Here is a 27,997-nt window from a genome sequence, read left to right as displayed (position 1 = left end):
TGTGTCAGTAGCCTTTCCATACACCTGTTAACTTTGAAGGTGCTGCCAGGGACTTTTGTTGATTTCAGGAAGCCCCTTCCCCTCTTTCATGATGAATATTGGAGGGTGGGGGGGACAAAAAAGACTCTGATTTCAAGATGCTGTATGAGCTCCCTTTACACTGCAAGAGACCAGTGAGCCAAGATGGGGTGTATTTTGAAGGTGTTGAGATCATCTTAATGAGCTCTGCCTTTCAGATTAAGGCTGTAACCTTTTTAAAAAAAGAAATGCAGGGTGTTTGGAATGCAGACTTCAACACAAAATCACAGGAGTTCTGTTGCTGTTCTTCATGCCATGTAGCAATGTTTTTACATCTTATTTGCACAACTGGGCTTTCTTCAGGTGATGGCAAGCCTCTTTGGAGCTGAAACCCAACAGAAAAGCGAGTTTCAAAGAGCCCCAAGATAACCGGGGACTCTTGATTCTCCCCTTTGTTCACCTTGAGGCTGTTGCTGACTATATTGAAAATCAGCAGAACCTGGAATTTGCCTCAGGTGCTTGGCACCCGAAGATGCTGCACCAAAGGGGTGATGCAAAAGTTGCTATTTTATACAAGGCCAGCAATACACACAGCACCTGGGAACCTAGGTGCCTGGACATGCCTTGTTTTGAGTCAGACCTTTGGTCCCATCTAGCCCAATATTGCCTGCTCTGGCTGGCAGTGGCTCTCTTTGCCAACCACCTGGCCTTTCCCATCTCCTGGTAATCTTTTAATTGGAGGCGCTGGTGATTGGACCTGTGACTTTGCCTATACAAAGCCCGGGCTTGACAACAGCTATAATCAATATTTCTTCTACAAAAGGCTGGACCTTCCTCTACTGAGAGCCATGCCCACCCCTCGCATCCCTTTTGGCCCAGTGAAAGCTCACATCAAGAGCCAGCTGCCCGTCAGTGATGGAGGTCCTCTGCTATTATTATTATTATTATTATTAAATTAATTAAAGTTGTATGCTGCCCTTCATCCGAAGATCCCAGGGTGGTTCACAACAGAAAAATACAAAATGAGAATGCAAAATACATAATAAAACAACAAAACAAACAGATTGAAAAAGCCCTAGAACGTTAATCAGCCAAATGCCTTGTTGAAGAGAAATGTTTTTGTCTGGCGCCTAAAAATATGTAATGAAGACGCCAGGCAAGCCTCCCTGGGGAGAGCGTCCCACAAGCAGAACTGCTGCCCTCTGTACCTCTCGACGAGGCACGTGAAAAAGGGCCTCCCTGAATCCTGACCTAGTTCACCTGAAATTTATTTTGCACTGAGTTTCTCGCACACACCAGGCACCCCCTGGGTCACCCTTACTCCCAGGGCAGGGGATCTCTACACCAGGCCCGGCAGCCGGGACATTACAGCATTCATGGCGCAGGAGGGGTTGTTTAAAGCCCATCTGGTGCAGGTGCAATCCTGACCCCACTTACATGGGAGCACGCTCGAAAGATTTCACTGGGACTCAACTTCTGAGCAGATCTGATGAGCAGATCTGGTTAGCAAACTGACATCACTAAATCCAGAATGAAGAGTACCTTGAAATCCTGTGTTGGAAGGACTGAGGCTTGCCTGAGGCCAGGTGCCCTCTGAATTCAAGATGACTTGGGGTCGTGCTATACAGTAAGCAAAATCTGGTGTTCCAGATATTGGACTCCAAGTCCCATCAGCCCCAGTCAGCAAGGCCAGTGGTCAGGGGTGATGGGAGTTGTAGTCCAGCAACAGCTGGAGGACCACAGCCTCCCCGTCCCTGGTTCACAAGGTCAAAGCGGTGGCTCTGGTGGTGCTTTTTAATAAGCCCTCCTCTTGGGGTATAGGACTGGAATGTGGACTTCTCTCATTTCCCCAGAAGCTGTGCAAAATGTGCCTGGGCAATCTGAGCCAGGAGGGGGCAGAATCGGGTCCAGGGGCCAAAGTTGGGCTTCCAGAACAGGCTGTGTGGGCTCCCCCCACAGGCCCCACTCCTCTCCCATCCTGCTGTGCTTCTGCCTGGCTGGAATATGTCCTTGAATAGTGAGGAAGCACCTCTGTCTGTCTGTCTGTCTGTTTGTGTGGATGGATGGATGGATGGGAGGGAGGGAGGGAGGGAGGGAGGGGAAGGGGGTGTCCATGAGGATATGCACTCCTTGGATTGGAAAGATTTCTTCACTCCTGGTCTAGACAAACACACACAGAATTCTAGCCGTAATTAATCAGTTATGATGATAACTTATTCATAAATGTAACTCTTTTTACATGAGTGTATAGATGTGTTAGCAACGGGGGGGAGAGATTTTTCAAATGTGCAAATTTTTATGAGTTTATGGTTTTGCCAAAGATGGGGGGGGGACACGTTCCTTTGCAAGTTCAGTGGGATTTTGTCAGCAATTTCTCACCATGTGCACAAATATTATTTGATGTATCTTGGGAAGGACAGAGTTGACAACTGTCGTAATAAGTAGACTTGGCTCTGCGATGCGTACTACCTGGTTTGGTTGGGCTGGTTGCTTGTTTTTTAATCACGTTTCTGTTGAAGGATTTTTACCTATTCTAGTTTGGAAATAATTGCTAAGATGACTAAAAATGAAACTAGAAAATTAAAATTATTTTTCCAGTTTACTCTCTGTGCATTTTGTATGCAGTCTCTTTCTTCTGGGGAGGAATATCTGTATTTTTCTTTTTCTTTTTGGGGCTCATAATGTCTAGCAGCTCAACAACGGAGGAAGAATTTCTGCTGCTTTGTACATCACCATCAACTGGGCAGGGTGCTTGCAAATTAACTAAATGGGTATTAGAAGTCACCCCAGGACTGGCCCTACTGAACACCTTCCAAGATTGTAATGGCCACTCACATTATACAGAGCTCATAACCCACCTACTCTCAGCAGCCAGAAGCCTCATAGCCAGACACGGGAGAGACCTGTCAACAGTAGGCATGGACCAGTGGTACCAAATTGTATGGGAAACAGCCCTACTAGAAAAACTAACCAACAAAATGAAACTGACGCAGGAATAAATAGAAGAGGACGCCTTCAACCCAGTATGGCTCCCCTTTATCACACACACAGCCCAACAAGACAACAATAGGAACCCACCGACAGCATACAAATCAATCTGGTTTACCTCACCCAACAAGCCCCCCCCCCAACAAATGCAAATAAACCCCACTGCAACCAACCACACCCTGGGGCCCCAATCCCTCTCACTACCAACAAAATGTAATACAGTGGTACCTCAGGTTACAGACGCTTCAGGTTACAGACTTCACTAACCCGGAAGTAGTACCTTGGGTTAAGAACTTTGCTTCAGGATGAGAACAGAAATCGTGCTCCAGCGACGCAGCAGCAGCAGGAGCCTCTATTAGCTAAAGTGGTGCTTCAGGTTATAACAACAGTTTCAGGTTAAGAACAGACCTCCGGAACGAATTAAGTACTTAACCCGAGATACCACTGTAAACAAATAGAAAGAGAACCTACCCAGTTGACACTAACACAAAACCCCACATGCACACTATATAAAGCATGGGTAGGCAAACTAAGGCCCGGGGGCCGCATCCGGCCCCATCGCCTTCTCAATCCGGCCAGTGGACGGTCCGGGAATCGGCGTGTTTTTACATGAGTAGAATGTGCGCTTTTATTTAAAATGCATCTCTGGGTTATTTGTGGGGCATAGGAATTTGTTCATAGATTTTTTTCCCCTTCAAAATATAGTCCGGCCCCCCACAAGGTCTGAGGGACAGTGGACCGGCCCCCTGCTGAAAAAGTTTGCTGACCCCTGATATAAAAGAATAAGCCTCCCCCCACCCCTCCCCTCCCCCCTTTTCTTCCCCGACCTTATACTTTACATTAATGTCTCACAACAAATGTAACTTATTTGTAAGAAAGACTGTACAACCTGAAAAAAAGAGATAAGGCATGTACTTTTGTAAACCAAGAAAATATTTAATAAAAATAAATTAAACATATAATTTTTAAAAAATAACCCTGTGTGGGTTTGCTTTAAACTGGGATCAAAACCCAAGGCTGAAGAGTCTGATTCAGACATCATGGCAGGTCAGGGATTCATTCTAAACTTCGTTCCTGGTTTCTCAGGATCACAAACCAGTTTCCCAGTTTTGACAAGCATATGACTTGCCTCAAACCAGGTGTGGCAGGAGGGGAGAAAGAAGCCCGCCATTCCCTTGAAAGCTCATTCTTGTAACACTAGATCATGGCTTGTTGTTTCTGTATGAACCAAGCTAGTGTTAGTTTACATCAGCCAAAAGGGGAGGAAAGTGTGGCAGGTCTCTGCCCTGAGGAGATTACAGTCTAAATAAGGAGTTATATTTGCAGACCCTCCAAGTGTCCCTATTTTCCAGGGACAGTCCTGGATTTATAGAAGCCATCCCAGTTTCTGATTTGATCCTGGAATGTCCCGCTTTTCCTTAGGATGTTCCTATTTTCATCAGAGAGATGCTCAAGGGTATGGAGTTATGTGACCCCTTCAGAATAATTTGCAGCAATGGCTAGTTTAACTAGCAGAATAAGAGACCAGGAAGAAAAAGCTTTTAAGGAAGATGGGAAAAAATTTTAAATATTTAAAAAAACTATTGTAAACAAATCAGGATGTTAGCAAGATTAGAGTAAATTCAGCATTATAAAGGAGATTGAGATAAAATGGGGGGGGGGATATGGAATAACCACAATATGCAGCAGTAAAAGGTAATTAAAACGAACCATGGAAGGGGGGTGGGAAGGAAGTTGATGTTAGATGTATGGTTTGTGATTTGGTAAATGTTAATGTTCAAATTTTGTAAAATTGAAAACGATAAATAAAACTTTTTTAAAATAGCAACATCCTCACACGAAAAGACAGGTGTGTGTATTATGGCTCCATTTGACATTTTAGGTTAGCAGTGGGTATGTTGTTGACCAAGGGGGAGGGGTCTGTGCCCCTCCTGGTGTTGGGCTGAGGGGAGCTGTAGTCCAAAACATATGGGGGGGCACCAGGTTGGGGGGAAATTCTCTTGCTAACATTGTGCTAACAGCAGTGGCTTGGGGAAGCTTTCTTGCTGGTGCCAGAACCGTTCCGATGGAGCCTACAGCTGTATCTGTTGCTTTGTGTCAACCTGCACACTAGCAAATTACCATATTTTTCGCTCTATAGGATGCACTTTTCCTCTCCAAAAATTAAGGGGAAATGTGTGTGCGTCCTATGGAGCGAATGCGGGCTCCTTGGCTTCAGTGAAAGCAACGCGAAGCCTCCAAAGTGCAGAGGGAGCACTCCCTCCGCGCTCCGGAGGCTACACGTTCCTTTCGCTGAAGCCTGGAGAACGAGAGGGATCGGTGCACACCGACGCCTCTCACTCTCCAGGCTTCAGGGATAGCCGCCTGAAGCCTTTGGAGCACAGCAGGAACTCGTGCTGCGCTCCGAAGGCTTTGGGTTCCTTTTGCTGAAGCCGGGAGAGCAAGACTCTCCCGGCTTCAGCAGAGAGGGAGAGCTGCGCAGCGCCCCTTCAGCGAAGCGGGAGGAGAAATGGGCTCTGTTTCTCCTGCCGCTTTGCTGAAGGGGTGCTGAGCAGAGAGGGGAGATTTTTTTTTCTTGTTCTCCCCCTCTAAAGCAACGTGCGTCCTATGGTCAGGTGCGTCCTATAGAGTGAAAAATACGGTAAGCAAGTTCATTTGCTTCTAATGAAGATACATCATTGGCTTCCGAAGATTTCTCTCTCTTTTTCCTTCTTCCTTTTCTGTGAAGGTTTCCTTACTTGGAGAAGGGAGAATGTGATACTATGAATAGCTTTGGTTCAAAATGTGTATTTTAGAGAGTCTTGAAATAAGAAGCCATCATGATGGAGAGAATCTATCAGGGACTCTTTTAGACTCCTTGACAACACAATTTGTGCCTTTTGTGGCTGTCACTCTCTTTGCCACCCCCACCCCACCTCCCTGCTGTGGTGGGTTCCAGGCTACAGTGTCAATCATATTTATCCTCCGTTTCAAAGTCTCTCTCCTTGATGGTACAAAAAGGTGGTTCAAAATAGACAGAAGCTTTTCTGAATTTAGGAAGAGGAGAGAATTGCAGTCATCACCCCAAATCTTCCCTTTGCTTTGTATCCCCAGCTTGTGCCAGAGCTTCATTCAGGAAGGAATTATAGACCCTCCTTCCTTGGAGGTGTTCAAGCCCCTCTCCACCCCTCAGCACCTGCCATCTGAGGTGTGTGCCACGAACATCAGGGAGGTGCAAAGGGCAAGTCACTGCTTCAAGAACCCAGAGTAAGCAACTTGCAAAGAAATGTGTGGTATCTTGTATTTTTGAACTCACAAGGTCTCTACCATGTCCCTCTTCCCTCTGTGTTGCTGCAGCTGCTAAACTAGTGAGCAAAGGGGCTCTTGGATAACCAGGAACAGAGAAGGGATCACAATGGGAATACTTGGGAATCTCTTGGGAAAGAACTCTTTGTACATTGCTGCTCAGCCTTCAACGGGAAGGAACCCCAGCTTTGGAGGGCAGGATTGTCAGCCGTCATCGTTCCTTCTGAGGCTGAGAATTCGCTTCTTCAGCATTTTCTAGCAACACAATAGCATTTTCCAACACACCCTCTGGGTCCGCTAGTTCAACCTGAAAGAAACATGGGTTTTGTGGGGTTTTTTGCAATTTAATACAGTGCCAAAAAAACAAACAAAAAGGAGACAGATTTGCATAAAATTTTCATATGCTAATTTAAATATACAGATGCCAATTTAGAAATAATTAGGTAAAGGGACCCCTGACTGTTAAGTCCAGTCGCGGACGACTCTGGGGTTGTGGTGCTCATCTCACTTCATTGGCTGAGGGAGCCGGTGTACAGCTTCCGGGTCATGTGGCCAGCATGACTAAGCCGCTTCTGGCGAACCAGAGCAGCACACAGAAATGCCGTTTACCTTCCCAACGTGCTTTCGAACTGCTAGGTTGGCAGGAGCTGGGACTGAGCAACAGGAGCTCAGCCCGTCGTGGGGATTTGAACCACTGACCTTCTGATCAGCAAGCCCTAGGATCTGTGGTTTAGACCACAGTAAAAAAATAATTACTACTGAAACAAAACAAAACAAAACAAAACAAATAAAATAAAATAATTAGGCCACAAATAAAATAATTACTGCACTCTAAATAGAAATGGCAATGCCTTTCTGCATAGTGGGGAAGGCTGTGGCTGGGAGAGGCGGGCCAGTCTGCTCTCTGATGATGGGACCCTGGGGCTCCATAGTAAAGGTAAAGGTAAAGGTACCCCTGCCCGTACGGGCCAGTCTTGACAGACTCTGGGGTTGTGCGCCCATCTCACTTAAGAGGCCGGGGGCCAGCGCTGTCCGAAGACACTTCCGGGTCACATGGCCAGCGTGACATCGCTGCTCTGGCGAGCCAGAGCCGCACACGGAAACGCCGTTTACCTTCCTGCTGGTAAGCAGTCCCTATTTATCTACTTGCACCCGGAGGTGCTTTCAAACTGCTAGGTTGGCAGGCGCTGGGACCGAGCAGCGGGAGTGCACCCCGCCGCAGGGATTCGAACCGCCGACCTTTCGATCGGCAAGTCCTAGGTGCTGAGGCTTTAACCCACAGCGCCACCTGCGTCCCTAGGGCTCCATAGTACTTGCTGCCTTTAAACTGGACTCAGACTGAGCAACCCTTCAAACGGAGGATAACTCCAAATACAGGACAGTCCTCTTACTGCTCTTCAAACAGAATGAGGGTGGGAAATGCCAGGGGGAGAAAGAGGGGCTAGCCTATGGAAGTCCTCCTGGCCAGTACTTGAACTGGCAACATTCCAGCTCCCCACATAGCCTTTTAAGCCCCATTCCAGGGATGGGGAATCAGTTTCAGCCACAAGGCCAGACTGAAAACTGGCCACCTTCTGGGAGCTGCACGGCAATGGTTTGCAGAGCAAAAGCGGGTGTGGCAAAATAGCAATAAAATACCCACCCACACCCACACACCCGGCAAAAGGAGAAACAAATGCACACTCCTCTATTCCCCCACCTCACCCCATGGTTACTAACATAAACACATACGGTAAACCACACAGGGTTACAACACACCCTCCCTGTCTTTCACACACACATATAGATTGTTGCAGGGTTTCTTGGCTAGAATCTATAGGAGGCTAGAATCTATAGGAGGACGCTTGCTGCACTGGACAGCCCAGTTCTTTTGTTAAGGTAGCGGCCTTAGGTGCTCACAGCTAAGTATCCGCCATTCGCACCTTCAAAAAGTGAGTTCTGTTGCCATAGAAACTAATGGATGGGTCTTTCCCCTCTTCATTCCTTCATTCATTTACAGCACTTATATACTGCCTCACAAAGTGATTTACATAAGATTATTACACGAATAAGCATCAGATTCTGATCTTTGTTTGTTTTTTAAAAAATCAATAGACTGGAAAAGACAATTAGTTTGTTTAGAAAAAGCTGCTTCTCTTCTCCCTTTGGGTCATCCTGCCCTACCTGCCTGCAGACTCCCATCCACTTTGCTTCTGACCCAACCTACTTTTGGCTCCCACCATCAGCTGACTTTCCTGTGGGTCCACTGCCCTTCATCATAAAAGCTTCCCCACATCCAGCTATTTGCACTCTCCATGCTTAAGAGGCCAAAGGAGCTGAGGTGGGCAAGTCCTGGGGTAGCTGGAGCAGAGACGGAAATTGCTCTTCCCTCTGCTCAGGTGTTGGCTTGGAGGAAGAGACGGTGGAACCCACCCGTACGCGCATTCTGGCCTTTGGGCCTGCGGGGAGCCTGTAACCTAGAGATTACCTTTGGGATGGGATACTGAGTTGGTGCAGGGGCTTCGTCGCGGCCAAAATCAATCATGGTTCCGCAGCGGGGAATGTCGGCCACCCAGTAGCCTTCATAAAGTTGCCCCGTGTCCAAGTAGATGAACTTCCCTGGACCGTGTCTCTTCCCGTCCTTCCAGGAGCCTTCATAACGGTTTTCATTTTCTGCAAGCGACACAGAGATTTTTGTGGGATTGATGCTTTTTAAACACACACACACACACACACACAGTGAGAGAGAGAGAGAGAGAGAGAGAGAGAGAGAGAGAGAGAGAGAAGCTGGCTTGTGTTTTCACAAGGCCCTGCAGCATCTCCTAACAAATGGTTCTATCATGGTCTAGTTTGCCCCCCCCACACACACACATACTGGGGCAGGTCATTGTGGCTGTAGACTTTGCCCCTGAAGCACTTCGTGCCTGGCTTTCAAATTGAAAACGCACAGAGAAGCTCAAGATACACGTTGATATCCCTGAGAAACGTAGAAAATAACAGGATATATTTATTCAAAAGTCTTCAAACTTACACAACCCTTTAAAAATCAGTTGATGAAGGTGAATACATCGAAACAGGGCCCTGTCGGCCTGTGTTCTTTGTGTGCTTTTTTCTTGGAAGTAAATACCCCGCTGAAATGGACAGAACAGAACCTGCTTCTGACTCAATGGTCAGGAGGCAACTCAGATTGCAGAGAAGTCCTTTTGCTCACAAGCTCCTAGGTATGGTGGAATTCTGGATGGGGCAGTTCTGAGAAGAGACTGGAGAGCAGGAGCTCCCTCCCTCTTTGCTTATCCAGAAAGATTCATATACTGCTCTTTGGTGATGCTTCCAAGACAGCTTATGAAAACATTAAGAGTGGAGAAAGAAAAGCATTTGCCTGGTACCGAAAATATATTCATGTGGGTGCCAGGCAAATTTATGTGGGGAAGGAATTCCATCAATGGGGCAGCACATGTCCGTCGCAAGGGCCCCACCCACCAAGCTGTGCCCTTCACAGTTTGGATGCGGTGGCTAACTCTCTTAAATCCTTTTGCAAGAAAGGGAGGAGCCAGCAAAACTGCATGAATCCTACGTTTCAGTTTACCCTTTCTGGGCAAGAAGCCAGTACCAGCTATTTGATCTTGGATGGTTGTCCATCGCGAACCTAACAGAAGGCGCATTTACCCCCTGCCTTGCAAAATTTCCAGTTACAGAGCTGACTATATTAAACCCGCAGGCACAGGAAAATAATAATCTATTAATTAGCTAATTTTAACCTTAGGAAAAATCCAGCCAGTTCATGATCAATTGGGCAATGTCTCTGGAGGACCAATTATTCAATTGGTGGTGGTGGCAGTGGTGATTTAAAATCCATCATATCCTTAACACCCAGAACATCCCAGCAGGTATTAATTTTAACCCCATAATCTTCTTTTCAATGCCTTGCCTCAGTTTTGGAATAGGTGATATTACAACAAGAGCACCTCTGAGAACATGCAAAGTGAATTTGCACCTCTGCTGAGGAAGTGTCACCTTCAGGTAAAGTGATATCAGGTCTGAATCCTCTTGAAATCTGTCAAGTCACAGTCATTACCTGTCCTTTTAGAAACTAAAGACATTTCTAGATAACCACCAAGACTCTAAATCTCAGCAATTTCCTGATGCTGGAAGTTAGATACAAACAGATCCTGGACAGCCGTGTAATTAAGTGTACCTGCCCTCGGCATAACCTGGGCAGGACTACCAAACTGTTGCTTTAACAGTTCGTGTAAACATACTGTCAGCTATTAAAACAGCAGTAAATTATGTGATTGCTCAGCATGGCACAATAATAATTTTTAAGGACATTTTATTCCTCCCTTTCCTCTCAGGAGGTCAGTAAAGCATATATGGGTCTGTCCCACGTTTTACCTGCACATCAACCCTGAGAGACGGGGTTAGGATGAGAAGGAGCAATCGACTCAGAGTTCCCAAGCTACCTTTGTTATGACTTAGTGGGATTTGACCCCAGGTCTTGATGGCTCTAATTAGTCCAGCCTGCTAACCCCAGCACCACCTTGGCTCAGCCAAGCACGGCATGCTTTCAAGGCGGTAGCGCAGGGCTTGCAACCTCTGGCCCAGGAGACCAATGCGCTTCTCCAGGCCTTGATCTCTTGCCCTTGGGATTCTCCCCAGGCCTTGCCCCCTCACTGGCCCCAAACCTTTTTGCCTGGCTGGAATACATCCATGAACTCCGGCCTCCCTGGACGGAAGAGCAGCTGGAGACAGTGGCATAGCGTGGGTTGTCAGCACCCGGGGCAAAGGCAAGTAATTTGCACCCCCTAACCCATGGATTTGCGCCCCCTAACCCGTGGATTTGAGCCCCCTAACCCCCAGATGTTGCGCCCGGTGCGGCCGGGCCCCCCTGCACCCCCCATGCTACGCCACTGGCTGGAGAAACTGGCCTACTGGACTTCCGGGTCGGCGCCATCGCCGAATGGCGGGCTCCCTCCGAGCTCCGGAGGGAGCCTGCTCGGCAGGGGCTGGGTCCTACCGCACCGGCGATGCGGGGACCCGTAAAAACCACGGCCACGGAGGCCGTGGACATGGAGACTCGGCTGGCACCGTTAGCGCCCTCCCGACTCGTGAAGAGCCTTTTTAAAGGCTGTGGATCGGGTGCCGGGGAGGAGCGTGGTGCTTTGAGTCCTCTGCTATCCCTGCCGAGCGCAGCCGCGAGCCATCCGGCGGAGAGCGCTGACTTCTTCTATTGAAAATTTGGACCTAAAAGAAGAACCCGTGAGTAATTGGAATATGGACTAAAAAGAGAGCTAAATTTTTTAAAAAATTGGGAGCGAACGGGGGAGGTGGAAAAAAGGAAGTCAGCCCCCCCCTAAATTGTAGAAGAGTCAAAACAAAGGATTGGATAACTAAGATCGAGTGGAACCTTATCTTGCTGAACTAACAACTTCGCGAGGGAAAATTATAAGATTGAGCTGGAGGAGAAAAGTGGAATTTGTATCAAAAAGCAACCCCCCCCCGAACCCCTGGAGCGATCCGTGAAAGTGCCTGGAGAAGAGAAACGGAGGTTTTGACAGCTGTCAAGAGCTGTCAAAACGGAATAATAAAACTGAGACTTTGTTATGAGGACTTTGCCGGCTACATTTGCTACAAATTGAAGATAAATTGTTTCAAATAAGGATTTACAAGTTACTTGGACTGGTGGACGTGATCCGGAAGGGAACATTGTTACTGTAATCCATCTAGAGGAGCTGAGGGATATTGCATGTGTTTTCGACGGGAAACATGAACAGTTGAAGGGAACTTTTAATCTCCTGGGAAACTGCAGAAATGGAGCATTATTTTGTCTACAGAGGGTTTCACCCTACCGGGAACAATGGATCTATCTGTTCAAAACTGAAAGGAACATGACGCAATGTTCTGCTTTTGAACAACAAGCCTCTGTAGAGACACTAGAAGCTTTTGGAAAAAGAACATTTCTGTGAGGGAACAGGGAAGTAAAAAGGAAGAGAATGATTGACAAGAACAAGGAAGCAACAAGAATGGGACAGAGTTGGGGTGGGAACATTTGGGATATCCAGATTTGACAAGCTTATGGTTATAAATTTGGAGTTTTTACTCCTGGTTACAAAAATCTGGATAGAAGAAATGGGCCCTGAAATATACTCAGAGTCGCAAAGTGATTTCATGCTCTTTATTCAGCTCATAGTGGTGAGGAGGAATGAATGAATGTCCCCTCAGAGTATCTGCTTTATATACATTATTTACACAATGGGCTAGGACCAATCAGACTGCTGCAGTTTGGATCCTATTCGACTCAGTACATAACACCCCTCCCCTCTAAGTTCCAGTCCTGCCCGGGAGGTCGCATTCATAGTCCTCAAGGTACGCTGGCGGCCTACGTGTGCGTTGCGGCCTGTGGTGTTCCCTGGTCCGGGGTTCAGGTTCTGGCTCGTGTTCCACGGATGCTGGCTGTGATGGGGCTGTTAGGTCTGGCGCAACCGGCTCGCTCAGTCGTGGTTCTGGTTCCGGTGTCCTTTCGGCCTCACGGGTCCTCTCTGTATTTACTGATTCTGCCTCTCCTGCTTGCCCCTGCTGCTCTATGGGCCTCACTGCCCCACTGTTCCCTTGGGACTCCTCTGACCTGTCCTCCTCCTCCTGGTTTTCTCCCGGGAATCGTCGCCGTATCTGGTCGCAGTGGCGGCGCCAGCATTGCCCCCCATCTGTTAGCACCTCGTATGACACGGGGCCAGTGACCCTGGTGACTGTGGCGGGTACCCATGCAGGGCCTGCCCCAAAATTCTTTGCGTACACTGGGTCCTGGGCCATGAAGGTCCGGGGGTTCCTGCCTTCCCCCACCACTACCTCATTCTGAGCTCTATCGGGGTGAAGGCGGTCCAATCTGATTGCAAGGCGCCGACCCATTAGTAGTTCAGCGGGGCTCCGGCCAGTCGTTGAGCTGGGGGTGCTGTGCTGTGCTAGAAGGAATGTGGCAAGGCGGTACTCCCAATCCCCTTGCGTCATGCGGCGAAGGGTGTCCTTGGTGGTCCGCACCATGCGTTCTGCTTGGCCATTGGTGGCCGGGTGGAATGGCGCCGAACGGATGTGGCGGATGGCATTCTGCACTGTGAAGGTTTGAAATTCTCCTGACGTAAATGCAGTCCCGTTGTCTGAGACGAGAGTGTCAGGGAGCCCGTGGGTTGCAAACAGCCGGCGTAGTACCCGGATGGCTGCGGACGTAGAAGTAGACGGTACCAGTGCGACTTCCAGCCATTTGGTGTAGGAGTCCACCACTATGAAGAATGTTTTCCCCTGAAAGGGGCCAGCGAAGTCCACATGCAGGCGTGACCATGGTGCTCGGGCAGACTCCCATGACTGGACTGGGGCCCTTGGGGGATCTGGGCGGGATTCTTGGCAGGCCTGGCAGTGTTTGACCCAGGCCTCTATCTCTCCGTCGATCCCCGGCCACCACACGTAACTCCTGGCAAGGGCCTTCATTCTTACTACCCCTGGGTGCGTCTCGTGTAGGGCTGTGAGGACCCTTTTGCGGAGGGGCTGGGGAACAACGACCCTGCTTCCCCATAACAGGCACCCCTTGTGGGCTGACAGTTCATGTTTGCGGGTTGTGTAGCTGGCGAATTCTGGCCCGGGGCTGCTGCTGGGCCATCCCCTCCACACCCAGTCCAGGACCCGGGAGATGACCCTATCTTTCTTCGAATGGTGTGCAACTTCTTGTGCCTGAATGGGGCGGTCGGGAAGCAGCTCCAGGCTCATAACCTCTTGTGCAGGTGCTGGGTCGGGGCCTGTTTCCGGTAGTGGTAGCCTGCTGAGGGCGTCTGCATGGCCCATCGCCTTTCCAGGGCGGTGAATCAGTGCATACTGGTAGCTGGCAAGGAAAATTGACCACCTGAGGACGCGAGGAGACATCACTTGGGGGGTCTGCTTTTCGGGGGCAAACAAGCCAAGCAACGGCTTGTGGTCAGTCACCATGGTGAAGGGCCGCCCGTACAAGAAATCATGGAATTTTTTTACTCCCTTCACGATTGCCAGACCCTCCTTGTCGATTTGCGAGTAGTTCCGCTCGGTTTCGTTGAGTGTCTGGGAAAAGTATGCTACCGGTACCTCTCTTCCATCCGGGAGTTGGTGTCCCAGGACAGCGCCAATGCCATAGGGTGAGGCGTCGCATGCTAGCACAACTGGCAGCCTCTCGTCGAAGTGTGCCAAGACCGAGTTTGAGACAAGCAAGTCCTTGACTGCCTGGAATGCGGCCTCCTGGCGCTGGCCCCACACCCAAGGAGCCCGCTTGTCCAGGAGTCTGTGTAGGGGCTCCGCTACCGCCGCCTTGTGGGGAAGGAAGGAATGGTAAAAGTTCAATAGTCCCAAGAAGGCCTGAAGTTCAGTCTTGTTCTTGGGCGCTGGAGCATCACAAATGGCCCGTACCTTGTCCCCAGTTGGGTGGACCCCTTCTGCATCCACCATAAATCCCAGAAAGTCCACCTGAGGCACTCCTAGTAGACATTTTTCCCGCTTCACCTTGAGACCCGCCGTCTGGAAACGGTGCAGAACGGTGCGGAGGCGGTCCTCAAACTCCTCGGGTGTGGGCCCGGCAATCAACACATCATCGAAGAAGGGGGTGACACCAGGAATCCCTTTAAGGAGAGAGTCCATTAGATTCTGGAATATGCCTGGTGCCACGCTGACCCCGAATTGCAGCCGCTTTACCCTGAACGCTCCTCTGTGCGTCACAATCGTCTGTGCCTCTGCTGTAGCCTCATCTACTGGCAGCTGTTGATATGCTTGGGCCAAGTCCAGCTTGCCAAAAATTTTCGACCCAGCCAGGGTGGCAAGGACATGGCTGACCACTGGCACTGGGTATGCATGGGCCGTGAGGGCCTTGTTTATGGTACATTTGTAGTCTGCGCAGATGCGGACCGAACCATTAGGCTTGACGGGTGTGACGATTGGGGTTTCCCAGGGGGCATTAGGCACCGGCTCCAGCACTCCTTGCTCCACGAGTCGGTCCAATTCCTCATCTATACGGGGTTTCAGGGCGAACGGGACCCGGCGGGCCTTGAGCCTGACCGGTCGTACTGCAGGGTCAAGCTGTAGAGCAATGGGGGGGCCCGTATACTGTCCCAATTTCCCATCGAAAACCCCCGGAAATTCCTTGCATATGGCGTCCACATCCACTTGTAAGCTCATGTGGTTCACCCCGGTGATGGCTAGCCCCAGTGGTCCAAACCATGCCAATCCCAGTAAGCTAATGTAGGGGCCCTTGACCACAAGCAAGTCCAGTTGCCGCGTCCGCCCTCGGTATTGCACCCTGAAGGTCCCCACCCCCATTGTGGGGACCTTACGTTTCTGGAAGTCCCGGAGGGTGAATGGGGCCGGTCTGAGTTTGGGACCCCCAGTAGGGCACAGTTTCCTTAAGGTCCTTGCCGAGATTATGGATAGAGTTGAACCCGTGTCGAGCTCCATGCGGCATGGGGCCCCCTCTATCCGTACCTCTACATAAATTTTCTCTACGTTGGGGTGGGGCAACTGGTATACCTGGAAGTCCGTGAGCTCCGTTGAGTTGCCTTGGTGCGTTGGGCCCCGGGACCTGGGGCTCCTGGATTGGTCATCTGATGCCTGGTGCCGGGTGGGCCGAGCCCGACACACCCGGGCGATGTGTCCCAATTTTCTGCACTGCCTGCACTCTGCGTTGCGGAAACGACAGGTCCTCCTCTCGTGACTTTCTCCACAGCTTGCACAGTTCCCTCCTTCTCGTCGAGGCAGCTGTGGTATGTGGGCTGCTTGAGTGCGCTGCTGTACTCGGTGCACCTCCTCCCTGTCGGACCCTGAGTTGTTGGTGAGGTCTTCGTGGTGGACCCTCGGTTGGGACGGCTGGCTGGGCCGTGCCTCTTGCGTCGACCTCTCGGCAGCTTCCGTTGCCAGGGCCTCCTCCAGAGCGATCTGGAAAGTTAGGCTCTTCTTAGCGTAGAGGCGTCGTTGCAGCTTCTCATCCTTCAGGCCACCGACGAGGCGGTCACAAAGCATGTTCTCCAGCTCTGAGAAGTTGCAGAACCGGGCAGCTTGGCGGAGAGAGGTCACAAACCCAGTTATGGTTTCCCCAGGGGCTTGCCGCTTTGCGTAGAAGGCATTTCGACGAGCCACCACTGAGGGCTGTGGCGAAAAGTGCCCCTTCAGCTGTTCCATTATGGTTTTGTATGGAACAGTGGCGACGTCTTCAGGTGCAAGGAGAGCCCGGGCGATTTCAAACGTCTCCTCTCCGCAGACGCTGAAGAATATTGCCCTCTTCTTGGCGTCTTCTTCATCGGTGATCCCTTTGGCTTCTAGGAGGAAGGTGAAACGGGAGGCGTACGCTTCCCAGTCTCCAGATGCTGGGTTGAATGGTGAGAAGCTGCTGTCAGTTGCCATTCTGGGTTCCTTGGGTCCCGGAGCTGAAGCCTGGATACACGGTGCGAGGCAGCGGTGCGGCAGGTGGCGGTGCTGCGGTGCTGTGTGTGGCAGTCAGCTCAGCGGGATCCCACCTTCGTCGCCAGTGAAATATACTCAGAGTCGCAAAGTGATTTCATGCTCTTTATTCAGCTCATAGTGGTGAGGAGGAATGAATGAATGTCCCCTCAGAGTATCTGCTTTATATACATTATTTACACAATGGGCTAGGACCAATCAGACTGCTGCAGTTTGGATCCTATTCGACTCAGTACATAACAGGCCCCTTTTTGATAGACTCCTCCTAAGACTGGACTGACAAGAACAAGGAAACAACAAGAATGGGACAGAACTGGGGTGGGAACATTTGGGATATCCAGATTTGACAAGCTTAGGGATATAAATTTGGAGTTATTACTCCTGGTTATAAAAGTCTGGATAGAGGAAATGGGCCCCTTTTTTGACAGACTCCTTTTAAGATTGGACTGGCAAGAACAAGGAAATAATAAGAATAGGACAGAATTGGGGTGGGAACATTTGGGATATCCAGATTTGACAAGCTTATGGATATAAATTTGGGGTTTTTACTCCTGGTTATAAAAATCTGGATAGAAGAAATGGGCCCCCTTTTTATTGATAGACCCCTTTTATGATTGGACACGTGCAATTTAAAAAGGCCGGTAAAGGACCAGAGGGATGTGGATTTATTGAAATGTGGGATCCTCAGGAAGAGGTTAGAAGTGGAGGGATAGGAGGAATGCAACAGGGAACGAGGGGAGGGAAATTTGGAATCCAAAGGTTGTAAAACTATTATTTGTTTTTATTTTATTATGATTAGTATTATATTTGAAAGGGGGGAACTCGTGGAAGGGAATAGATCGACCTTAGGGGATGGAAATTTGGATAAATTAAGTTAATGAGGATGAGTGTATTTTGGGAATAAGAATTTGTTGAATTTTATTGTCTTTTTGGAAGATTTGGAACACAAGAGGGGGTGGGGAGGGGAAGTCCTGGATATTGGAAAAAAGTTTATGAATTGGATGTTATTTGTTTTAATTTGGAAAATCTTAATAAAAATTATTTAAAAAAAAAAAAAAAGAGAAACTGGCCTACTGTGCAAAGGTGAAAACCTACATTTGTCGCTCTGCCCACTTTGCCCTGTGACCCTCAGGATGCCACCCAAAAGGGGGTAGTGTGGCTCCCAGACTGGAAACGTTCTCCCATCAGAGCCTTAGCCAGAATGGCATGGCAAGGAGAGTTTGGGTTTTACGGGTGTCTCCCTGCCACTGACATTTGATGAACACACGTGTGACTGCATATACACAAGGGGACAGGAAACGTAAACATAAATTTCCCCATAGCCTGAAGAGGGTGTCAGTGAGGGTGGAGGAAGCCCCAAAGAGAATGGGGGCTCAGCAGGGTTGTGGTTGTTTTTTACACTGATGTGTGGGGTAGCACAGCCATCGCCCCCCCTTTTCTGCGCATCCTCCAGGGTGCTCCCAACTTATGTGATTTTTGCTTCTGTGTGCAGGGGCCCTGTTCTTGAAACCACTAAAACCCATTAAGTCTTCAAAAGACTACTGGTGTGAGCTGAGGCAGGGTAAATGGAGATATGTGGCACAGAGAGCAACAAGCCGTTGTATTGCTTTCATTGCGCAGGCCACCTTTTGAGCAGCAGCGGCAGCAGCAGTCTATCTGAGCAAAGAGAGCTGAGAATGTCGGTGGTGGGACCATCTGGCCAGCCTTAATGTGCCCCAACTTCTGTTCTGGGGGGTGGGAAGGGCTGGGACCCGTTCTAACCACTGCCCAAAGGCATAGAGGACCAGACCTCTCAAGCATCATGGACTCAGCAGGGAGGTACTTACTCAAGCGGAACATGCCTTGCCCGCTTGGCTTGTCCTCAGACCACTGGCCTTCATAGATGGAGCCGTCCTTGTAGTACATCCGGCCCCAGCCGCTTCTCTTCCCAACGGCCCATTCCCCTTCGTAATACTCCATATCTGAGTAAAATTTTATTCCGTATCCCTAAAATCAAAAGATATTCATGTGGATGATCACAACAGCAAGCTTTCTCTTTAAAATGTTTAACTTTCTTTAAAAGTCAATACTTGTTGCTGATGCCCATTTGATTTGCTCCCCGCCCCACTTCTGGAAGCAGGACAAATCTGTCAATTTTTGTTTTCTCTCAGCTTCTCATTTCTCCGTGCCAACTTTGTAGTTTTTTTTTTTAATGTCCTCATAAAACTCACCAATAGACACATCTTTACGCACACAAGTACTGTATTTTTTGCTCTATAAGACTCACTTTTTCCCTCCTAAAAAGTAAGGGGAAATGTGTGTGCGTCTTATGGAGTGAATGCAGGCTGCACAGTTATCCCAGAAGCCAGAACACTGCAACATTAGGGGAAGTGCAGATTTTGAAGGACGCCTGTATTGTGGTTCAACAAATTGTTTTGGAAAGTGCAAATTAGCTGGGTTCACCTTTAAATCCAAAATGGTTTGAATTTCTGAGCACCACAATTGAAGGAGGACATTGACAAGATGGAACGTATGCAGAGGAGGGTGATCAGGGGCCTGGAAATCAAGTCTCATGAGGAGCGGTTGAAGGAGCTGGGTCTGTTTAGCCTGGAAAAGAGGAGGCTGAGAGGAGATAGGATGGCCTTCTTCACATAGAATGTTGTACTATTTTATTGTTGTTGGCTGCCCTGAGCCTGGCTTTGGCTGGGGAGGGTGGGATATAAATAAAATTATTATTATTATTATTATTATTATTATTATTATTATTATTATTATTATTATTATTATATCTAAATGGCTGCCCTGTTCCAGAGGCTAGGACCGAAACCAAAGGCTTCAAGTTACATGAAAGGAGATTCTGACTAAACACCAGGAAGAACTTTCCGATGGTAAGAGCCATTCAGCAGCAAAGTGGGCTCCCTCAGAAGATGTTGGACTCTCCTTCCTGGGAGGTTTTCCAGCAGAGGTTGGATGGTCGTCTGTCAAGGATGCTTTAGTTGAGATTCCAGCATTGCTGAGGGTTGGACTAGATGAACTTGGGGTGCCTTCCATCTATGATTCTATGAATTTCTCCTCCACCCCTACTTTCTGGGCTGATTCCACACCACCTCCCAAAGTGTGAGGACAAAGTATGCAGAGGTACCTGGCTGTGTTCACTCCCCTCATGGCTTGCCCTCTTCCTGTCACTCAGAGACGGGAACAGAATTAAGGAACCCATGAGGCTCCTGGAATTAAAAGCGGGTGTGCCAACTTAAATAAAATATTGGGGGACGTTGTTAAGCCGCGCCCCACATAATCCATCACATGACGCAGTGCGCACACACCATTTGAAGCGTGGAGGCAGCAGTGCTTTAAATGTTCACCTCAGAAAAAGGAACAAGTGAATTTCAGCAAGAGTCTATTGTAACAGGAATGCAGAATGCAGCAGCTCAGAGCTTTGGCAATTCCACCTCCCCCCCTTATTTCTGATATTAATGCTGATCAGACTCTGGCCCTCAGCTCACTTTTAAAGGCATACATTCGCATCCGCCATTGCAAAAGAGCACGACTTACCCACATTTTGTCATTCTTCCACCAACCCGAGTACACTTTCTTGTAGTCTTTTGTGATGGGATCAGGGAGGCTGTATGTCCCATATCCATCCCGTTTTCCAAATTTCCAGTCTCCGCTGTAGATGGCCCCTGTCCTCTTCCATGTCTGTGTGCCCTTGCCTGGCCATGGGGACAAAAGGCAGGAACTGGTGGCACAGACTTTCTCTCGTGACCAATAAAACTGCCCGTGCATTATGGTCTTAATTTACTTGAGCCAATCGTTTCCAAACTAGACAAATGAATAGTTCTCTAGTTCTGAGAGAAGTGCATGAAGCAAATCCATGGAAGTCTCCTGTGAGCCCATATCGCCCAACTACAGAGGACGTTGTCCTCAACATTGCTGCATGATATTTATTTATTCATTCGTTCGTTCGTTCGTTCATTCATTTCATAAAATTTATATGCCGCTTGATTGTAAAAAGAGAAAGAAAAATGATTTACAAAGGCACCGCCCTGTACTGTACAGTGGTACCTCGGGTTACAGACGCTTCAGGTTACAGACGCTTCAGGTTACAGACTCCGCTAACATGGAAATAGTACCTTGGGTTAAGAACTTTGCTTCAGGATGAGAACAGAAATCGTGCTCCGGTGGCGCAGCAGCAGCGGGAGGCCCCATTAGCTAAAGTGGTGCTTCAGGTTAAGAACAGTTTCAGGTTAAGAACAGACCTCCGGAACGAATTAAGTACGTAACCCGAGGTACCACTGTACTGTTCTGGACATAGAAAAGGGTTCACCATCGCAGTGTCCCAGGGGTGTGATGGCGCCCTTGAGGTCTTCTTCGCCTGACACCGTGGTTCTCAAAGGGAGCAATGCATGGGCACTGGTGTGGCAGGAGAGGGTGGCAAGTGTGGCTGGAAGATTCCAGGACAAGCAAATGAACATTCAAGAATTTCAGTGTCGCATAGTACAGTATCAACTTGTTATTTTATTTATTTGCAGAATATGGACAGATATCTTTTCAAAACGAGAGCGAGATCAGCAAGTGATATGGCAAACTTACACCTCTCATTGAGTTTGTGCACATATTTAAGGTATGTATGTAAGAGGCTCGTTTATAATTGTATTTTGGGAATGATTCATGTTTTATATTTTCTGGGTGTCTCGTGATCATTTTATAACGCAGTTGTGCTCTGTGCACTCCTAGCACTGCTAGGAGTTGTTTCTTTTTGTTTTCCATGGTATATCTTATCAATAAAAAGATTGGTGTGGCACGAGTAAATTTTTATTCTGAAAGTGTGGTCCAGAGGAAAAAAAGAGAGAGCCGCTGCCCTGACACCTGCTAAGCTTTTGAGCCTATCTTGCTGCCCTCTTGGCCTCAAGGTGGTTGAAGGTAGCTTTTTCTCTCTTGAAAAGTTACCTAGTGCTGAAGGAAGAAGTTGGAAGAGTGTCTCTCTTCCACACTTCCTCTTTCTGTTCTATGTGCTCTTCAGGGGTCAGATCGATTCTATTGCTCTGTTTACATCTATCCCTTGGGAAAGCAAAGTGTGCGCGCACAAGCGTTTATGTTCCTTTGCCTCTCTGTCAGGAAAGGGGAGTGAGGCAAGCGAGAGGGAAGAGATGTTGCTTGTGGGGGTGGCACCTACAGCACTTGCTCAGAGCTAAAAAGACTGATGACTCCCTGCTAGGTCTCTCAGCAGCTAGGAAAGCTTTTAATGTTTGATGCATTACTGTATTTTAATACAGTGGAACCTCGGGTTAAGTACTTAGTTCGTTCCAGAGGTCCGTTCTTATCCTGAAACTGTTCTTTTTTAAAAATAAATATTTATTAAAGATTTTCTTAATACAATAGAAATAACAAACCAAATAACATATAATTTTTCAGTATCCACATTTTCTTGACTCCTTTGGACTTCCTCACAACTCTTATTCCTGCGTTCCGAATTTTCAGGCTTTACCTAGCAAATTATTACCTTGTTTCAATTCTAATATTATAATTTCCCAATATTATATCCCTAATTTTAGATAATTTAACCCAAACCTTAAAGGCTAATTTTAACATAACATTTATCCAAAATTTATCTTTTCTTGTACTTTCATTTATCTTCATATTCCTTTTAACCAGCTTATTGGTGCCATATTGTTAGTAATCTTACATCTTTCTTAACATTCATACAATTTACAATATTTTTGTAGATAGTCCTTAAATTTCTTCCAGTCCTCCTCCACAGCCTCTTCTCCCAGGTCTCGGATTCTGCCAGTCATTTCTGCTAGTTCCATATAGTCTATCAGTTGCATCTGCCATTCTTCCAGTGTGGGCAAATCTTGGGTTTTCCAGTGTTTGGCGACAAGTATCCTTGCTGCTGTTGTTGCATACATAAAGAATGTTTGGTCCTTCTTTAACACCCTCTGGCCGACAATGCCTAAAAGAAAGGCCTCTGGTTTCTTAGGAAAGGTATATTTAAATACCTTTTTCAACTCGTTATATATCATTTCCCAGAAAGCCTTAACTCTAGGGCAGGTGCACCAGAGGTGAAAGAACGTTCCTTCAGTTTCTTTACATTTCCAACATTTATTATCAGACAAATGGTATATTTTTGCAAGCTTGACTGGGGTCATGTACCACCTATATATCATTTTCATAATATTTTCTTTCAAGGCATTACATGCCGTGAATTTCAGACCGGTGGTCCATAACCTTTCCCAGTCAGCAAACATGATATTGTACCCAATGTCCTGTGCCCATTTTATCATAGCCGATTTGACCGTTTCATCGTGTGTATTCCATTTTAGCAGCAAGTTATACATCCTTGAAAGTACCTTAGTCTTAGGTTCTAACAATTCCGTTTCCAACTTTGAATTTTCCACCTGGAATCCTATCTTTTTATCCAACCTAAAAACCTCTTTGATCTGAGCATAATGTAACCAATCTCGCACTTTATCTTTTAATTTCTCCAAACTCTGCAACCTCCAGTTATCTCCATCTTTTTCTATTATTTCCCAATATTTCGGCCATTTGGCCTCCATATTGAGTCTTTTAGGGGCCTTGGCTTCCATTGGTGATAACCACCTTGGGGTCTTATTTTCCAATAAGTCTTTATATTTTATCCAGACATTAAACACTGCTTTCCTGACAATATGGTTCTTGAAAGCCTTATGAATTTTAACCTTGTCATACCACAAATATGCATGCCATCCAAAAGCATTGTTAAATCCTTCCAAATCTAAAACATCAGTGTTTTCAAGAAGCAGCCAGTCTTTCAACCAGCAGAAAGCTGCTGATTCATAATACAACTTTAAGTCTGGCAGGGCAAAGCCCCCTCTTTCTTTAGCATCAGTTAGTATCTTAAACTTGATTCTGGGCTTTTTGCCCTGCCAGACAAATTTAGAGATATCTCTTTGCCACCTCCCAAAACACTCCATTTTGTCCACAATCTGTAAAGTCTGAAACAAAAACAGCATTTTTGGCAATACATTCATCTTTACAGCAGCAATTCGTCCTGACAAGGAAAGTTTCAATCTTGACCAAACTTCTAAATCCCTTTTAATTTCAGACCAACACTTTTCATAGTTATCCTTGAATAGACTCATATTCTTCGCTGTTATGTTTACCCCTAGGTATCTTACTTTTTTAACCACATTTAGCTCTGTCTCTTTCTGAAACCTTTCTGATTCTAAAGGTGTCAATTTTTTCCCCAAAACTTTGGTTTTCTGCTTGTTAAGTTTAAATCCCGCCACCCAACCAAACTCATGAATCAATTGTAATACCCTTTTTGTACTAGACTCTGGCTCCTTAACCTGAAACTGTTCTTAACCTGAAGCACCACTTTAGCTAATGGGGCCGCCTCCTGCTGCTGCTGCGCCACCGGAGTACGATTTCTGTTCTCATCCTGAAGCAAAGTTCTTAACCCAGGGTACTATTTCTGGGTTAACGGAGTGTGTAACCTGAAGTGTCTGTTACTGAGGTACCACTGTATTTTGTTGGAAGTTGCCCAGAGTGGCTGGGGAAGCCCAGCCAGATGGGTGGTGTATAAATAATAAATTATTATTATTATTCACCATGGCAGTTAATCAGATCCTCTTTTCCATAAGCAATTTACCTGTTGTGAATAGCCGATTGCAGGTGAGGGGGGCAGTTTTCATGCTCTGGCTTTACTCATTTAAAGGTTGATCTCTTTACATCTCTTCTCCCAAGCAGCAGTGGAACAAGCTGATCGGGCGCCTGGGGAGGCGCCTGTGCCCAGGGCCGGGGCCGGACACTCCGTGGGGCCTCCGAGGGGTCTGCCTGCCTCCTCCCACTCAGCCGCCCTACAGCTGAGGGGGGAGACATTAGGCGGACCGTTTGGGGCAACGCGGAGCCTGCGGGTGCCCAAGCCACCCCGTCGCTCCCAGGACAGTCGCATGGCTCGGGCACGCTGCAAGGCCCCGCAGTAAGTGCCACCCAACAGTTTGTCACCCCCTCAGTGGTGGCACCCGGGGCTGCCCACCCACACCACACACCCCTTCCTCCGCCCCTGCTCACAAGGGACCTGCTTGCCTCAACATACATTGGAGAGGGATCCAACTTGAGGCTAGTTTTTACGTTTGCGAAATATGGAGGAACAGCCTTGTGCTGTTTTTCTCCCAGCTGCCCTTGCAGCCTCCTGAAATAGTTTGTGTGGATGCTAATTAAGTCCTCTTACATGCAGTCTCAGACAAACTGTAGACTTTTTTATTTGAGGGAATCGCTGGGCCTCTCCAGGCTGCTGGTTTTTTTGCCTGGAATATCCTGCAAAAGGATGTCACATAGAGGAGGGAGAAAGGTTGTTTTCTGCTGCTCCAGAGAAGCGGACACGGAGCAATGGATCCAAACTACAAGAAAGAAGATTCCACCTAAACATTAGGAAGAACTTCCTGACAGTAAGAGCTGTTCGGCAGTGGAATTTGCTGCCAAGGAGTGTGGTGGAGTCTCCTTCTTTGAAGGTCTTTAAGCAGAGGCTTGACAACCATATGTCAGGAGTGCTCTGATGGTGTTTCCTGCTTGGCAGGGGGTTGGACTCCATGGCCCTTGTGGTCTCTTCCAACTCTATGATTCTATGATTCTATATTCTATTATTCTTGCTCTGGATTGTCCTTACCGTGTTTTAGGTTGTCCAGCCATTCGCCAGTGTACCGATCGCCATTGACCGCGTAAACGGTGTGCCTTAATCCGCATTTCTGGGCCTTCCTATCCCATTCATACCAAAGAGGGTCAACTGTCCTGGGATACTTAACAATGGGCATATTTTCCTTGCCTGGAAGGGGACAAATAAAAAACTTAGGGATATCTGAAATATAATTAGAGAGACAGTTTCCGTAGCCATGGGTTCTGCAGGATGACTTTCCTTTTTTACAAGCAGTGTTTTTATCACCTGCGTCATCTGGTTGCTGATCTGAGAGTGGAGCTTCTCATAAACAAGCAAAGGTAATAAAAGGGAAAATTAAAGCAACAATAACTGCACAGCAACCAAGTTATAAAAAATGGAATTAAGAAGTTGGACAGTTAGAGCAATGAAGAGAGCGAGCTGATTGACTGCAGGTTCACAGGAAACATATTATTTCCCTGCGTGCGCCCGAGAAATGCTTTAAATCTTGTCAGAAGAAAAGCACCTCTGAGCATGTGCAGAGTTCCCTTCCATCACCCAACATCCATCAGCAGGCACACACATTTAGGACTGGAGGGCAAGGTTTCCAAGGCAGAAAGTATACATTCCAGACAACTTTAAATCTCTCTCTCTCCTTGCAAATTCTACTGTCAGAGTAAACCTATGCCTTATTGTGGAAAATACTAGGTGTGACTATTTTAAGGATACGACGACGTCACACCTGTTTCCTGTGTCACTGCACCCAGGTGGTAATGCACCTGATTTGCATGAAATCTGATTTGCATGAAATGCACCTGATTTGCATGAAATCTGATTTGCATGAAATGCACCTGATTTGCATGAAATCACCCCCCTTCCTGAAACTCTGGGGAGTTGCTACTGGTCAGTGTAGACAATCCTGAGGTAGATGCAGGATAAGGGCTGCATCTGAAGGGAAGCAACAAATCACACACACACAGGCGCCAATTCAAGGCACACAGTGTCCAAAGCCATTCAAGTTAAGTTTGCACCCAAGGCAGAAAATCCTACAAGTGCTTCTTCCACTAACAATGTGCTGCCCTTTTGTGAACCATAAAACCAGCTGCCTGAGGCAGCCTAATGGTAGGGCCGGCTCTGGCTAGATGAGTATAAGGCAGCTTTTAAAGAACCTATTCTGTGCAATAGATTATTGTAGTAATGGGACATGATAGACCTAAACATTATCTCCCTTTACTATGAGTTGGAGCCGAGTCTCTACCCTTTCAGCTTGCTCTGGTAGTTACCGTACTTTCCTTTTCCTATGGATTTGTTTGTTAACTTGTTCTTCAGTAAACAGCCTCTTGTTCTGGGCCTACAAAGCAGGTAACCCTGCCATATATTAAATAAGAGCTAACAATGACCTCGCCCCTACCTCACATGAGCCACCTTGGAAACACATTTCAATTGTGGTATATGCATTTTTCAAACAATAAATGAGTTACCTTAATAGTCCTATTCCTATGGCCAGATAGCAGGTGGAAGTTCACATTGATGTTATTCTCTCGGACAGCCCTGCTGGTCCACTGCCTCTTCCACCTGGGGACCTGCCTCTGTTCCTTGAATCATCCTTTGGCTAAGCTATTTTGCCCAGACTTTATAAGGTCACGGTGACATCACGGGTGACGTCAAGGGTAAGGGTGTCCATATTGTGAGGCACCAATTGCCCAGGAGATCTTGCCAATTCAGCCTTTTCCCTCTTGGTCTCTGCTCTGTGTATTTTGTTAGCCAGCGGTGGAACAGGGTGCAAGACTCAGGGGCTGCCAAACCATGAAGTTGTGTGTAGATTAAACAGTTAGAGGCCCCAAAGAAGCTGAACCCTGAAGAATGAGCCTCTTAGCAATTCCTAAGACCAGAAGAGCCCTGCAGCTGAATCAGACCAAAGACTCATTCAGTCCCATCAGGGAAAAAGGCGGGGTAAAAAGAAATATAGAATAGTAATAATCTAGCATCTTGTATCCTACAGTAGCCATAAAGATGCCCCTGGAAAGGGCCAGCCCTCTGGGGAGAGCATTCCACAAATGGGAAGCCACCATAGAAAGGTCCATGTTTGGTGTGGACGTGGCCTTACTCTCTAGAACGTGCGCATGGGACTGCAGCATCTGCCACTGGATTACAGTGGGCCCACCTGGGCTGCCCCTCCACAGGGCTGGTGATGGTTCAAGCTGCGATAGGGAACTTGTGGCCCTCCAGATGTTGTTTGTCTTCAACTCCCATCAGCATGGCCAACATGGGGATGGTGGAAGTTGTAGTCCAACAACATCTGGAGGGCCTCAGGTTCCTCATCCCTGGTTTAAAGGTGAGAATGAAGCTCTGCGTTTGGCACTGCATTTAATCCGCCTGAACCATTGTTCTTCTGGCGTTAAGAAGATGAGCAGGGAGATGGATTACGGATTGTGATCCTCTCCGTCCCCTCACCTGTACACCTGTATCTAATGTCCTCCTCCTCCTTCTCCCCCCCTTGATATGCTTCCTCTACTCAAATACTCACCCATGGTAGAATGAATTCAATGCTGGAAACTCTCTATAGAATTATATAGATGAACATCTGCAGACTTTGGCCTGTAATAGAGACAAATGCTTTGTTTTTCCGGTTGCAAAACAAAAACAAAATATAATTGCCAATCA

General features: G+C 47.6%; 1 protein-coding gene across 1 annotated transcript; it reads right to left on the bottom strand.

Moving 5' to 3' along the window:
- Positions 1-6,261: 6,261 nt before the first annotated feature.
- On the bottom strand, positions 6,262-26,960 carry MORN3 (MORN repeat containing 3). Its single transcript, XM_081893499.1, has 6 exons — positions 26,815-26,960; positions 25,349-25,504; positions 20,257-20,414; positions 18,552-18,711; positions 8,759-8,943; positions 6,262-6,598 (listed from the first exon to the last, which is right to left on the bottom strand). Exons 2-6 carry the CDS (start codon positions 25,491-25,493, stop codon positions 6,503-6,505), a joined length of 744 nt encoding a protein of 247 aa, XP_081749625.1. The 5' UTR covers positions 25,494-25,504; positions 26,815-26,960; the 3' UTR covers positions 6,262-6,502.
- Between the last annotated feature and the right edge of the window lie 1,037 nt (positions 26,961-27,997).

This window comes from Podarcis melisellensis, assembly GCF_964234715.1.
Source record: "Podarcis melisellensis genome assembly, chromosome: 16".
NCBI classification, from domain to species: domain Eukaryota; kingdom Metazoa; phylum Chordata; class Lepidosauria; order Squamata; family Lacertidae; genus Podarcis; species Podarcis melisellensis.
The sequence above is the reverse complement of the archived record's forward strand: the minus strand, read 5'-3'. Positions and strand labels throughout refer to the sequence as shown.

Coding starts and splice junctions, on each gene's coding strand:
- MORN3 (XM_081893499.1), bottom strand. CDS start 25,493: ATGCCCATTGTTAAGTATCCCAGGACAGTTGACCCTCTTTGGTATGAA. Junction 20,415..25,348: donor GCTGGACAACCTAAAACACG/GTAAGGACAATC, acceptor CCCCATGGCCAG/GCAAGGGCACACAGACATGG. Junction 6,599..8,758: donor CTCAGTATCCCATCCCAAAG/GTAATCTCTAGG, acceptor TGTTTCTTTCAG/GTTGAACTAGCGGACCCAGA.